The sequence below is a fragment of the Neolamprologus multifasciatus genome, chromosome 12 (genome assembly GCF_963576455.1).
Source record: "Neolamprologus multifasciatus chromosome 12, fNeoMul1.2, whole genome shotgun sequence".
In the NCBI taxonomy this organism is placed as follows: domain Eukaryota; kingdom Metazoa; phylum Chordata; class Actinopteri; order Cichliformes; family Cichlidae; genus Neolamprologus; species Neolamprologus multifasciatus.
Genome location: NC_140450.1, coordinates 2,472,796 through 2,485,820, shown reverse-complemented (window position 1 = coordinate 2,485,820; position 13,025 = coordinate 2,472,796). Strand labels below are relative to the sequence as shown.

General features: G+C 40.4%; 1 protein-coding gene across 1 annotated transcript in view; it reads left to right on the top strand.

The window, feature by feature from the left end:
* Positions 1-565: 565 nt before the first annotated feature.
* Positions 566-13,025, top strand: part of npffr2a (neuropeptide FF receptor 2a) — a 33,258-nt gene continuing 20,798 nt past the window's right edge. Inside the window, exons 1-2 of the mRNA XM_085180032.1 lie at positions 566-799; positions 9,538-9,872. Coding sequence (XP_085036158.1) covers positions 9,545-9,872 — 328 coding nt within the window. The 5' untranslated portion in view covers positions 566-799; positions 9,538-9,544. The remainder of the gene's footprint in view (positions 800-9,537; positions 9,873-13,025) is intronic.

Genomic DNA, 13,025 nt, shown 5'->3' with positions numbered 1-13,025 from the left:
CTCTGATTAATGAAATAAGTTGGTATCGGTTAACTTTTACGAGTATGAGTACGCACACATTTTACAGTATCGGCCCCGATACCCGATACCAGTATCGGTGCATCCCTACCCAAAGCAATTGCAAGGTTTTGTTGTGCAGCACCCTGATTTTAGGACTGATTTTAGCTACCATTCAGCAACAGACAGCAACCGCTCTCCAACTGGTTGGGGAATAGCCAATTTTCCTAGCGACCAGTGGTTGCCAGGGGAGTGCAGACTTAATAAATTCTGGCATCTCAGGGCTTCCATAAATTTGTTGACTGTGGCTTTGAACATTTTTAGAAAACATCCACATGACTATGGGGTATCCTCAGCAGTGTGCGTGTTGCCTGACGGTTCCTGAGGCTATGCTTTACTGCACAGACCATCTGTGTTCTGCCGCCACACCATCACAGACAATGACATTTAAGAGTCAGCAGCTGGGCGAGATCAGGGCGATATCACTCAACCATTAGCCCGTTCATCCTCATCCTCTAATCCCACCCCTGCGCCCCCGACGTCACAGCATCAAACACGGCTGGATCTGCACAAATCCCACACTTGCGCTCTGAGCGGCCGGCAGAGCGCACCATGTGCCACAAGAAGCGCGCTTTCAGGCGACGCGCTTGAACGTGGATTGTTACGGAGCTGAGAGAGTGAGAGAGACTGGCTTCTTTCTGTTTTTCTTCGGTTTCATACAAATATGTCTCATTCGGAGAAAAGTAGAAATTTTGACATTTTCTTTAAATGAACGCTGCCCGTTGAGGTGAAAGCAAACAAGGTAGGACAACATCATAAATAACGCAATGGTGAACTTTTTCAGTGTTTGGCAGGGCGACGTGAATCTGTAGAATTAATTTTCAGTAACTTTTATTTATCTTCAAATTGAATCGTTAAAATTGGACAGCGTTTAAAGCTCGTTGGGGCGCGTAGAGGCAGGGAACAAGTGCGCATCCATCTGGCTCTCCGTCCGAACCATCATCACCGCGCTTTTGTCCACTGCCTGACAGGACCCTCTTTGTCCAGGAGCGGTCAGTCATTCAGCTCCTGAAGTCTGCATCCAAGTCCCTCTCGTGTGAGATTTACTGGGAATCTGAAGGAGCGACATTGTGTCCCGATTAACTTTAATGTTTCATTAAGTGATGTGCGCATAATGGTTGCACAGTGTGCTGTCTGCTCGCCTCGATGCATCAGGCAGAATGCTGCTGGATGGACGCGAACTTAACGAGCTCCTGTGTGCGTGTTATCATTAGTGCTGCAGGTGGGAATGAGGCTCATGCAGTCATCACTGAGGACCTTTGGAGCTCCATTAGAATTACATTTGAATTGTTTGATTAGTTAATAAAAAAAACGTAACTTCTTTTCACCTTTTTCATTAAAATATAAAATTTAATTGGGTTTGACTCTAATTAATTAACTTCTAAACACGTAATGAGCTCCTCTTGCCTCATGCAGACGAAGATGGAGCATTAAAATCTGAATACAAACGTGCACAATGCAGCTCTATTAATGCCATTGCAATGGCTGCTTTTAATGCATGCTTAATGAATGATGAGAAATGCAAAATCTGGGGTTGGTGAAAGATGATGAAGGACTGGATCTGACATTTAAGTTTATTTTAAGCTGCGTGTTTGACAAACATTGGAGAAGGCAAAAGGATCTTATTGGTTTTTGAGCTACATTTCCAGTTACGCCCTGGATAAATGCACTGTGATCGCAAGTTCACCAAAAAATTATCAGTGGCACATTAGGCACATGTACACAGTCTGAAATTCCCTTGTGGCTCCCAGCTCATATTAGAGAGACCGAAGGCTGTGATAATGTCACATGCAAGTGAAGAGCATGTTTAATGACAGCAGGAGAACCTCCACTGTTTATTGTAATAACTTTATTGTTTAGTGAACATGAGTCAGAGGGGGAAGCTGCTCTGAAAGTGGTCTCCTGCTAAAGCAGAAGCAGTTATGGTTGGTTAGTGAGATTAGTGTTTAATTAAGAGGTCATGATTAGTTGATTGAATTTTAGAGGGTTTTTTAACATTAAGATGTGAATTTGTTTTTTCACAAAATGTAAATGTTTTAACACGATAAAATATATTGTTGGGCTACTGTGGACCACTTGACACAGCACCTCCCCAGTGCAGTAATGTAATTAGTAAAAACTAGGGCCCCGAGTTTTTACTAATTACCGATACTGGTATCGGTATCGGGGCCGATACTGTAAAATGTGCGTGTACTCATACTCGTAACAGTTAACCGATACCATGAACCGATACTAACTTATTTCATAAATCAGAGGGTGGCTTGTCATTTTTGTTGTAGTTTTTTAGATTGGCCACTAGGGGGACATCCCCTAGAGACAGTGCCAATAGTTCAATGATATTCTGTTAAATTACAATGTGGAGACTGCAATAATTTAACAGAAGTGCTTATTTTTCACTTGAAATTTTTTTGTGGTCATTTTTATTAAGATATTATTTATTATCGGCAGAGAATAAAATAAAACCTGTCTTCCACTTCATTGCATTTGTGTGTGTGTGTGTGGTAGAAGTATCGTTTTTTGTACTCTGTATCGGCAAGTACTCAGATCCAAGTTTCGGTATAGTATCGGTTTGAAAAAATTGGTATTGTTGCATCCCTAGTAAAAACCCTTTCAGTGACTACAGCAAAGCCTTATTTTAACGCAGATCTTAGTCAGATGACTGAGATGAGGCTCGTTTTGGTGGTCAGCGCTTCAGCTTTCATACTTGTGCTGCTGAAATACAGAGAATTACCCAGATAGAAGGATTGATACACTTTTATGTTGAAGTTCAAAAGCTTTTAGCACAAACCAGAACACAAAAAGTTATTATGTGATTCCTGAGATCTTTATTCCCAACATAACAGTGAAAGCATCTAAAACCATATATATATTTCCAGCTTACAAAATCCAACAATGTTTCTGACTGAAATTTCATATAGTGGTGCTTTCTTTTACCTGCAGTATATCTGCTGTGGAAGTAATTCACTGAAGGAGGAAGACACTTCAGTTGCACTTTATTTTACAGTTCCCTGGTGAAGTGTCACACAGTGTACCAGCTGCCTCAAACAGAGAAAAACACTCATATACTAACAGATTCAGACACTAATTAGAAACTGATCTCCAAAATGCACTTGACTTTGTTGGAGGGTGGGCTGCTTGAGTGGCTGATATATCTGTGTCCACAGCACACGACTGTCCTGCAGAATTCAGTCGTTTTCACACTTTTCTCATCATTATAGGTAATGTGGTGGTTGACAATGTGAACTTAGTGTGAAAAGATGGCTTCATAGATGCACAATGAAGCTTTAAAGTGTAGTGTGCATTAGTATGTCCCCACCAATTATACTGAAGGCTCAGCTGCTGTGGGTTAGCACATTAGGACAGTGACACTGAAGTCCTTGAGTGCTTCTGTCTCATATTTTGCTTCTCATATGGAAATTGGCATCCAGGTCTACCATAGCTTGGAGCCTGTAACAAGCATTGTTGCCTCCTGGTCACAAACACTAGCCGGCTGAGTGCGGAAAAGCTCTTTTGCCCTTTTCGGCAACTTCCTTCTCAAAGGTTCCTTAGAGCAAGTGATGTCCTTTTAATATCAGTCCTGGGGTAACTGTTGTTCTTGGAGCCAGCATGTGAGAGATTTAGGAGATTTGTGCAGACCAGTGCACAAGTCCACAGTCTGCAACATGCACAAGGCAACCAAAGGAGTTTTCTAAGGGTTTACAGGTGATAGAGCAGCCCTGATTACTCTGGAGCTTAGTGCTGCTGTTGATACCGTGGATCATAACCTTGCCTGAAACACTGGGTTAGCCCTAAGCAGCGGTTCAGTTTCCATCTTAAGGATGAACGTTCTGTGTTTGTCAGATTTTCTCCTCCTCTGCTCTCGTCCAGGCTTGTATCTGTTTCCATTTGGTAATATTATTAGGAGGCACAGCATCTCCTTTCTTTTCTATGCTGATGACCTCCAGTTTTATCTTCCACTAGAACCTCAGGATTGCCTACAGCTTATGAAGATATTAAAGCCTGGATGATTAATAACTTAAAGTTATAACTGAGATCATCATCTTCAGTTCAGCCAAATCTAGAAGTGCTTTTGCAGGCTATTTAAGTCATTTCACCGCATATTTAAAGCCTAATGCAAAAGACCTCGATGCAATATTTTAAACCCATTTGTTCTCTTGTTAAAAATCATCTTTAAACTCAAATCTTTTTAGGCTTTTCATGATCTGGAAGTTCATCCATTCCTTTATCACTTTATGTCTGCTTTTTTGGAGATTCCTGTACCTTGGTGTCACCTGTGTCTTTTAAACACGTTAACAGAGTTCAGCTAGATTTTATTGCTGATTTCTTACATTTCCAATATCACATTTGGAGTAACAAGCCAACAATCTTTGCAGTCACTGCTCCACAGCTATGGAATCAGTTAATGCTTGAGATAAAAGGAGAGTCTAGGCTCAAAACCCCCCTTTACTCTCTGGCCTTTCCAACCCACTAACCTCTCATTTGTTGTTATATCTGTAACCCTGCTGTCTTCTGGTTGTTGTAGTAGTTATGCATCTGCTACTGAAGGCCACTTAATTCTGTATTCTGCATCTCCACTGTTTACTTTACATTGCACAGTGGAACCCCACTTACAAAATTAATTTGTTCCCGAGGGTCTTTCGTAAGTTGAAAATCTTTGTAAGTCAAAGCACCCATCGCGCCTTTTGAGTTGAACGATAGGCTATAGGCTAATTGCTAACTAGAACAACAAAACGTCGTTCAAGTGAAACAGCGAAGCGCAATTACGAAAGCCAAGGGGTTGTCACATGATTCGGAAGGCATTGTGGGCATTGTGGGCTCGGCCAATCAGAGCCAGTGGATTTCGTAACACGGGCAGAAATATCGCCGTTCAGTGCCTTCGTGACTTGAATTTTTTGTTTAACAGGGTATTCGTAAGTCGGGGTTCCACTGTATTTGTATGTATTTTTTAATGTAATTACATTTAATGTAACTGTATTCTTTGCACAGCAATTCAAAAGCTCAATTTGAATTGTGCTGTGTAAATCTGATTTTGTTATACTTGTGAGAGGAAGTAAGAGATGGCCCCTTTTTTTAACCTTCTTGGCTGATTACATTTTGCTTTTTAAAAGTTACATCTGCTTATTACAATTTTTTGAGGTTTCAATTTTCTGAGAACTATAATTCACAGCATACCTAAGATTTTTATAACAATCTGCAGCAGCTATTAGAACCTGGAATCAAACCTCAGAAATACCTCAGGTTACTGGACTTTTCAATTAACTTTTGTTGATTGATCTAACTGAAAGTGTAGCCAGCTTGCATGAGTCTGTAACTATGTTGCAGTTTAGTTTGCACTGGGCTTTCTATGCGGAGCTGGGCTTTTTTGTGCATTTCAAACAATGGCAACTAACACTGAGGTGATCCACCTGCTGTTGGACTGATTAAATGTTGAATAAGACTTAACATAAAAAAAGGGTTAGCATCGACAGAGTATATACATGCATTGGAACTGTGAGAAACAGAAAACAGTATATGGCTACACTGGCAGATTAATGACTATTGCATTAGAATTATAATTTATTTGCAGGCTATTAAATCCTACACTTTTTTGAAAATAATATCTTTGCACAAATCACAGAAATGCAGAGACGAATGAAGAAGAGCTCGATACTTCTATCAAAAAGGTGTTACAGAAACCATCTGTCAACAACACCAAATGTGATACACTTAAAGGGGAATTGTTGATCTTGGGTTCAATGATGCAATTGTAAAAACTGTGATGCATCATAAAGGAGACTCAGAAAATGATGGGAGGATGACGGTGATTGGAGGAATCAATTTAAGACCTCAGCAAAGCACAGGAAGTCAGCTCCAAAGTAATATTGTGTTTTCTTCCATCTAGACTTTCCTATTACTCCATGTACGTAACATCCAATCATGACCAGACAATTCAAATCAGACTTAATGAGCAGGATTCTCAGCAGCTACCCTTATCTGATCCAAATCTCTTCTATATAATTTCTTGAGTAGACGCTATCACAGCTGTTAATTTGCTGTCTGCTTGAAGGCACACGAGTGTGACACTCAGACAGCTGAGAGGAGACCGACCTTTTCATTTGTTGTTCACATATAAACAGTAGTTATTTTATTTTTCTTCACGTGTGTCAAATTCAGGTGGACGTACTCTTAGCAAACAGATTAAGTTCTGTATGAGCAGACAGTAAAAAATGAAAGTGGATTGAAAGTGTTAAATTCATAGCTTTTCATTCTAACATCAAACATGATATGAGATAGGGAGTGAGGCTGTCAAAAGGTTTAAGAAACTGAATAAGCCTGTCAGAGAGAGAGAAAAAAATCAAAAAAAGCTGAAAGACTGCAGAAAGCGCCTCGAGGAGACTGTTGTTGTGATTAAATAAAACTGAATTAAATAGAGGTCAACTAGAGTGGATGACATCTAACCAAGGCAAGACCCTTTTTGAGGGGGTAAGCGTGTCACTGTCAACATTTACAAACCAAAGTTGGCTTAATGAATAGAAACACATTCAGGGTTTATTACAAAGTATAAACCACTGGTTTCACTGAAAAAGAGGAAGATTGCTTAAAACGCTCTAAAAGAGCCTTCACAGTTCAGACAAAAAAATATCTGGACAGATGAAACCAGGATGGAGAAAATCATGGCGGAGGAGTTGAACTGGCTCGTGATCCACAGCATACCTGTCCAACACGTTCTCACTCCCAAAGCGTCACATTTCACGCTAGGTGACAAATCGTCAACATATTACGTTTTCGGCTACCCACCACGTTCCTAAATGACGACCTCGGAAAAATGAGGAAATATGAGAACCGTATGGACTCAATCTACACATGTTCGCTCTTTTTCTTCAAATCGCTTAGAAACACGCTATTTAACATCATTAAAGTCCTGGTTAAGATCAGGAAAAAGGTTATGTTAGGGCTAGGGATAAGGTTAGGTTTAGGGCTGGAATACAGGGCTGGAACGTCTATTACCGCGGGAGCGTCATTGCACTGGATTTCAGCCATAACCCGCCGCGTACCATAAGCACGCCGAAGGTCTCCTTTTGCGTTCATCAGGAACGCCGCGGGACGTGACAAAACGTCGGCATGTTACGCCTCGGGAGTGAGAACGGGCTGACCTGTCAAATGTGGTGGAGATGTTATGGCATAAGTATGTATGGTTGCCAACTAAGAACGGATGATTTAACTGCTGATAAAGGTAACAGGATGAAGTGTGAAGCGTACAGGACTATATTCTTAGACAGACTTAGACAAGTGCTGCAGAAGAGTGCATCAGATAGTGCTCACAGCACAAATGGATAATGATCCGAAGTAAACTGCAAAAGCAACCCAAGAGTTTCTCACAGCAAAGAAATGGCTTCAACCCAGCAGAGCCGGTTTTCAGTTACTGAAGACTGAATGCAGAAGGATGTCAGAGTAGAAATGATTAGCCTCTACTTACAACACGTTCACCTTTGAAATGTTTTCAACAGCATACGAACATAAATTCACAATTGAGAGTTTGTTGACTTGGTGGGTAATTTTTTCTTTGGCATTTTCTTTTCCCCTCAACAACCAAACTCATCTCGTTTTATAAAACACAATCAGACAGCGACAGCCGGATCCCACAACAAGAGCTGCTCCAGTGTGGCAAAGCTCGGGCTGAGAAAGTGAAGGGGGAAGAAGTGCTCTTTTCAAGTAGCAGCGCAGATGGAAAATAGGACAGTGAAGTAGCGCGCTGCCGCTGGCACGAGGCCGGTTTGACATGTATTGAAAGAGATGCTGTTTTATTTATTTTTTTAAAAAGGCTTAAACAAAATGTTGAGGAAGGTCAGAGACTGAAAAGATGGACACAGCCTGTAAAGTGAAACAAGTGGTTGTAAAACCAAGTCCAGCTGTTAAGAGGACGACTGGGAAAACTTAATCCATCAGCTTTTCCAATAACGAGTTTGATTGTTCAAAATGGAGTTTTTAAAAAATAATTTATCATCACCTCCATTAAAATAACAGACAAATAAAACACAGCGGGTAATCAGATAACCGTCAGATATATCAGCCGACTCGAGCTTTTTTGATAAGAAATGATCAAAATCAAAATGCATCTGCCCACACTCAACATCTGGTATCATGCAAAAATGCAGCATTGTTGTAACACAATAAAAACCCAACATGCTGCACTGATGTGAGAGTGAAAGGAAAGGTTCCAGCACAGATTTCGCTGAACTTTATCATTCAGCTACAAAGGCAGAAAACCTTTTCATGCATCTCTTTGAAGAGGTGAGGGTATTTCTTTTTTAGAGGAGCATTATCTTTCTTCATTTTGTTGTGCAATGTTACTATAATCTGATGCTTTTAAGGTATTTTTGTACTCCTTAATGGGTGCTTTTTCAAAACTTTTTGATGAAGCTTATAGTTAAGGCTGGATCAGGTGACCTGAATCCTCCCTCAGTGATGCTGCAGTAGGTCTAGTCTGCTGGGGGATTTTTTGTTGGTTTTTTTAAATGCAGCTCTCTGCGTTTAATCATTAGTTACTATTAATCTCTGGCTCTCTTCCACAGTGTGTCTTTTTCCTTTCTTCCTCCCTAACCTCCAAGCAGTTGAGGCAGATGGCTGTCCCTCTCTGAGCCTGGTTCTGCTGGAGGTTTCTTCTTGTTTTTCCTTCCCACTGTCACCAAGTACTTCCTCATAGGGTCATCCGATTGTTGGGGTTTTCTTTCCAATATTGTAGGCTCATACAGTATGATTAGGGATGGGTATCGTTTAGGTTTTTTCCGATACCGATACTTTTGAAACGGTGCCGGTGCTTAAACGGTGCTCAAACCGATGCTTAAAGAATATAGAACACAAACTTTGTCCAAAAACCTCTCATGTTTTTATTTTTAGAAGTCTCCTTTTAAGTTAGCCTTTTCTGTTGATACAACATACCTCCTTTGGTTGGAACAGGTGCTTAAACAATGGAAAACACAAACTTTGTCCAAAAACCCCTCATGTTTAGCTGTTTGTTTTTGGTAAAAAGATACCAATGTATCAGCTATAGGGCATATATGGTATCACTCTATCAAATATTTTTTAATCTGTAGCTCTGCTCTAAAAGAACGTACGTACCTGGACCCGCCTACTATCCTCGGAAAGGTAAAATGATTGGCTAGAATCCAAAGTGTGTGACATCTCAGGAAACAAAAAGCACCGAAATGTGCGCTGCTTTTCGGTCTGGTTACTACCGTTTATGTCAGATACCGGTACCCATCCCTAAGTATGATGCACGTTCAGGTGACTGTGATTTGGTGCCATGTGAATAAAACTGAAATGATTTACACTAGAGAGGGATTCAGCAGTGGTCAACAAAGATTGGGCCACATGTTTTCACCAAAATTCCTTTAACAAACCTACGATTGCAGGATTTTACTTAATACAAAACTAATCTTAAAATAAATAAATAAATACTCCAGTACCTTCTCACTTTGCTAACGACTTTTCATGTTACAGGGTTAAAATGAACGAAGGACTTGAAAACAACTTGACTCAACTGAATGACAACTGGACCTTTTACAACTCCTCCCTGGAGTCTGTCATACCCAGGAGCAACATCACTTATGTTGGATTTTACCTGCACCAGCCATCCACGGCAGCCATCTTCATCGTGTCCTACCTGCTGATTTTCCTCGTGTGCATGGTGGGAAATGGAGTGGTGTGCTTCATCGTGCTGAGGAGCAAAAATATGCGGACTGTTACCAACTTGTTCATCCTAAACCTTGCCGTGAGTGACCTGCTGGTGGGGATTTTCTGCATGCCAACAACGCTTCTTGACAACATAATTACAGGTGAGCAGACAGTAATAGAGGTGTGTTGCTCTTTTGTGCTATCAGTGGCAATACTACCCAAAAACTACTAGGGGTGCAATGATACACAAAATTCACGGTTCGGTTCGATACTTTGGTGTCACGGTTCAATATTTTTTCGATAAAAAAAAAAATGTTCATGCCTTTTTAATTTGTCATTTATTAAAATTATAAATATATATTTTAACTCAAAAGCACAGTTTTTAAATGTAATGTTGCTGAAACAACAAAGTAATAAAATAATAAATCTATCTGATGGAGAAATCACTCATCTTTGGAAAAGAGAGTTTATTACAGAGAAATGTCTCTTTCCAAAATAAAAGCTCTACTATACGCTTCTTCTGGGCTATATTCTCAGCAGCATATTAAACATATCAGGTCCCCATAAGGAGAATCATGTGCTAACGGCTGTCTAAATGACTCGGCTAAAGTTTGTAGCATGCCTGCTTGTTGTTTTTGTCTGCTTCCACTTGTCTTTGCACGAGGATGATGTCAGAGTAAATGTGCAGTCATATTCGTTGTGTTCCCACTAGTGCTGTCAGCGTTAATCTGAAATGACGTTAACGCCACAACACGGCAAATCTCCGTTAACGAGCTACCGCGGATCGCCCCGTGCGTGGGGCTGGATGGCACCTTAACAAGCTAACTACGCTAACGCACTAGTTCCCACCAATTGAGCATTGCGTGGCACATCCGACATACTGTTTTACTTTTGTCCATGACGCGCTTACCTTCAGGGTCATACGTCACATGAAAACCAAAATAGTTCCAAACGCCAGATCTGAATGAGGGTGGGGGAGGTTCAATTTGCCATGTTGCAACTAGCATAGCTTCTGTCTCGCTAGCTTGCGCTGCGCTCAGTGGATCTGCGCTCAACAGTGCAGCCTAGGCGGAGTAGTCGAACGCAGATCCACTGAGCGCTCAACACAGACAGCATCATCAGAAGAAAAGTTGATAAAATAAATTAAAAATTTTGTATTGTTCGATACATATGCGTACCGAACCGAAAGCACTGTATGAACGGTTCAATATCGATATGAGTATCGTTGCACCCCTAAAAACTACCTGGTGAAATTGCATCAGATTTGGTTGAGAGGTTGAGCATGGAGTAGGGAAGAAACTATTACCTTTTAGCACAGAGAGGAATCTCTGCATGTGGATTCTTATAAATTAGATGATTTATTGCTTCTTGCTTCCTGATAACCCAGATAGAGGACAAGCTTCTATTATGATTAACATACCAAAGGGCATATTTAAGCTTCAGTGTGTAGACCAAACAGCAATAATGGACAACAAAATAAAAGGTTGCCAACATGAAAGTTCAGATCTAACTTCCTTGATGAAAGTTTTGCAGATTATCTGCAGAACTCAGCAAATACTAATGAACATAATCATAACCAGCTACTTAACAGGTTCTGAAGCAGAAAATAACCACTTTTTTGGTAGCGATAGAACATCTTAGAAATATCCAAGATTTGGTATACCCACTGCACACATAAACCTAAATTACAAATGAATGTTAAGGCAGTATGGTAAAATCCAGCCTGACCAGCAACAGCTGAGTCACCGCAGTGGAAGCAGATCTGATTCCTAATATCCTGAAACGGCCACCGAGCAGAAGGGTTAGGGATTTTCTGTCGTCTTCACTTTTGCCCTGTTTTACCAAGACTTGCTTCACATTTCAGTGATCACAAAGAAAATGCTGTATGAAACTTTTCCAGAGTTCAACCAGCCATTTAGCTTTCTACTGTGAAATCACAGCGTCAGAGCTGCTAGCCTCATTAATCCTTTGATTAACCTTGAAATCAAATCCGCAACAGTTTTTCCACTGACTGCAAAGCTGCCTTTGTATGTTGGCTTTGAGTTGTATTAATGTGGACTACCCGAGTTTTCTGTAGAGCCATCCCTTGCTAAATGAACCTTGTGAGCACTGAGACGTGACCCACCGTTTTCTTATCGCCTGTGGTGGTGAAAACCAGAAGAGGCTCGGCAGAGTTGAAATTGTGAGCTGAGATGGAGAAACCGGGGCTTTTTCCACATTGTGCTCCGATTCCGTTTGACAGTTGGTTGCTGATGACTAAATCACGCATGAGCAATTTTTAAGGCAAAGTGTAGTAGCTGGGGGTTCAGATACTGTCTACAGTTACACATTGAAATTAAATGACTAAAATCAGACAATGATTTTATGATAATTTACTTAATTTAAGTGTTTTCAAATTCCTTTGATTCTGATAATGAAATGACAGTTTCAAACTAAAGCCCACAAGCTTGTTTCTTTTGCTAACAATAAGAATGTCAACCGAGTGACAGCGAAATTGCTTTACTCATTTAGAGCAACAATTTTGGATATATAACGAGAGCAAAATCTACAATTAGCGATTACAGTTACAGACCAATTATCCACATCTTTCCTCTTTGTAAGAGCAGATATTTGGTATGAAAAAAACCATCATTGTCTGAATCAAGAGCCAAACCAGACATGTGAACGTTCAGCTGGCTGGAATTCTTTGTGTGATTAAATTCCTGCTGCGATGACATAACAATGAATTTAATCCAGAAATGTAAGAGACGGCTGCACCTACCAGCAGGAAGCATATTCCAGATTAGCTTTCCTGTAGATTATCGCATTAAAAATTATGCAGAGTTTTAGAAAATCTCTTCCAGTGCGAACCTCTAACCTCAACAGTTCAAGAATACACCAGTGGGTAAACATTTGCTGCACTGTGAATGGCACTGGAACAGCTAAAAATAATAAAAACATTTAATAAAATAAAGCGTGTATGCAATCCCAGTGTCATGCATTAATAAAAGAAACCTAGAAAAGAGACATATAGACGGAGTAGAAATTGACCTGGAATCAACACCTGCCGAGCACAAAATAATAGAAATAACAGGATAATAGTAATAATAGAAAAAACATCAGTAAAAATTATTTTGTGATGTAGCTTATTGGAGAGAATGATGATTACATTTGGCTAATAAGAGCAAGATTTTTGCACTTGTGCAACTTGGATACATCCATATCTGCAGGGGAACAAACTTCTTGCACAGAGGAAGCCTAATGTGTAAACACTGAACCCAGGAGATACGAGTATACCGACACTTGCTCGCCACCTCTCACTGAGGACGACTTTA